Source organism: Pyxicephalus adspersus, chromosome 2, assembly GCF_032062135.1.
Source record: "Pyxicephalus adspersus chromosome 2, UCB_Pads_2.0, whole genome shotgun sequence".
Taxonomy (NCBI): domain Eukaryota; kingdom Metazoa; phylum Chordata; class Amphibia; order Anura; family Pyxicephalidae; genus Pyxicephalus; species Pyxicephalus adspersus.
In genome coordinates, this window is record NC_092859.1 from 139,026,631 (window position 1) to 139,028,395 (window position 1,765).

The 1,765-nt window shown below is 37.1% G+C and overlaps 1 protein-coding gene across 1 annotated transcript in view; it reads left to right on the top strand.

Annotated features, from left to right (window-relative positions):
• Window positions 1-1,765, top strand: part of SPG21 (SPG21 abhydrolase domain containing, maspardin) — a 21,747-nt gene that overhangs the window by 14,325 nt on the left and 5,657 nt on the right. Inside the window, exons 6-7 of the mRNA XM_072402642.1 lie at window positions 63-171; window positions 1,513-1,620. Of these exons, the coding sequence (XP_072258743.1) occupies window positions 63-171; window positions 1,513-1,620 (217 nt within the window). The remainder of the gene's footprint in view (window positions 1-62; window positions 172-1,512; window positions 1,621-1,765) is intronic.

Below are 1,765 nucleotides of genomic sequence, written 5' to 3' on the forward strand. Positions count from 1 at the left end.
TGTCCAAATATTTATGAACCTAACTGTATGTAGAATCCATGATCATATCTTCTGTATTGCAGCTTTTGGCTCATGCCAGCATTCATGCTAAAGAAGATTCTCTTAGGAAACTTTGCGTCTGGCCCAGTGGATCCAGTTATGGCTGATGCCATTGATTTCATGGTAGATCGGGTATGAATTAATTTTTTTTATTCTTCATGGTTCTGTTGGGTTGTCCTGCAATAATTTACATGTGTACAACGTCTGCATTTGTCACAAGATAATAAAAATATTTAGTTTGGAGAATAGTGTAAAAACTGTGGTTTAGCAATATTGAACCATTTTTAATTTTAATTTTTTTTTTTCTTTTACAAAAACCGTGTTCACATAATGCATCCAGTGGATCTTTTTTATAATAATAATCTTTAATATATCTATAGTTCTCAATGGTGGTGGCAGATTCTCTAGGGAAATGCCTGGAAGACCATCTGTGTGAACTTAGCCTAGGGCACCCCTAAAACATGCAGTCCAGTTGTAAAAAATTTGTACCAACAGTAGGACATATTGTACATAGTCATTTAAAATAGATGCACAAAAAAAAAATATTAGCAAAAATATTGTACTTATATCAAACTGGGATATGTTGTAATCTATTAGTTTCAATGCTTGAGTTTTAAAATGTCCTGTCCTTGTCCTTGGAATCCTTGTCCTGTTGTGTGAACCTTGTCTATAAACCTCTTGCAATCACAGAGGTTCAATAACAAAAGGCTTTAATGTATGGTACTTAAGCTTTGATTTCTTTTTACCTAGTTACCTACCTGCACACGTTGCAGTAATGTTCTAAATGTGTTAATATTGCTGTCCTACACTAGTTGCTGCTGACAGACTATACAATCATACACAGTGTCTGCTGGTTCTATTTACATGTCTACTTATATCTTGCCAGAAAACTTTATGGTCTGTTAAGATTCAACTGGGTTACATCTTACACAAACTTGGAGCTTGCATGTTTTTGACCACTTGGGCTGTGGAGGTACAGTTCAGGAGGAATGTCACATATTCCTTGTTACTCAAATGTACTCGATTGTTATGAGAGATATGGCAACAGAGCAGGGAAGTAGAAGAACCAGTGGAAGTTTTAGCTGAATTAAATTGTGCTGGGCCACTCGCTATACCTTGTGAGTGTGCATAGAATTCTTGATTGTTAAAATGCACCTAACTCCTGGTGTGACCACCTCCAACATTGACAGTGCAGACTCCAGTCACTGCTCCTTCCACTACTGTAACCATCTCCCTCATCACTTATTTGTGGTGTCCCAAAACTTCTCTTCAATCATTGGATACCTGGCATTTGTAGCTATTGTGCACATGCTGAGAATGAGCCAGGGTATAATGATGAAAAAACAATAAATGATAGGGGAAAAATTTTTGAATATCTTATAACTAGTTCCTTCCTATGTAAGTACTGTGTATAATGGAGGTCACTGGATTTACCACATTTGTGTAAAGAAATGTCTTTAATCCCTTTTCTAGCTGGAAAGTTTGAATCAAAGTGAACTAGCATCTCGTCTCACCCTGAATTGTCAGAACTCCTATGTGGAACCACACAAAATCCGGGACATTGCTGTCACCATAATGGATGTGAGTATGTGCTGTCTCCTTACACACTGGTGTATTCAGGAGTCTTGTGTTCTCTAAAGTGGTTCATAACTTGTGTGTATAATTTGTATTCCTAAATTATGGACACGCAGTGTTCTCCCCAGAAATTTTTTTCAGCCGGGTGGTA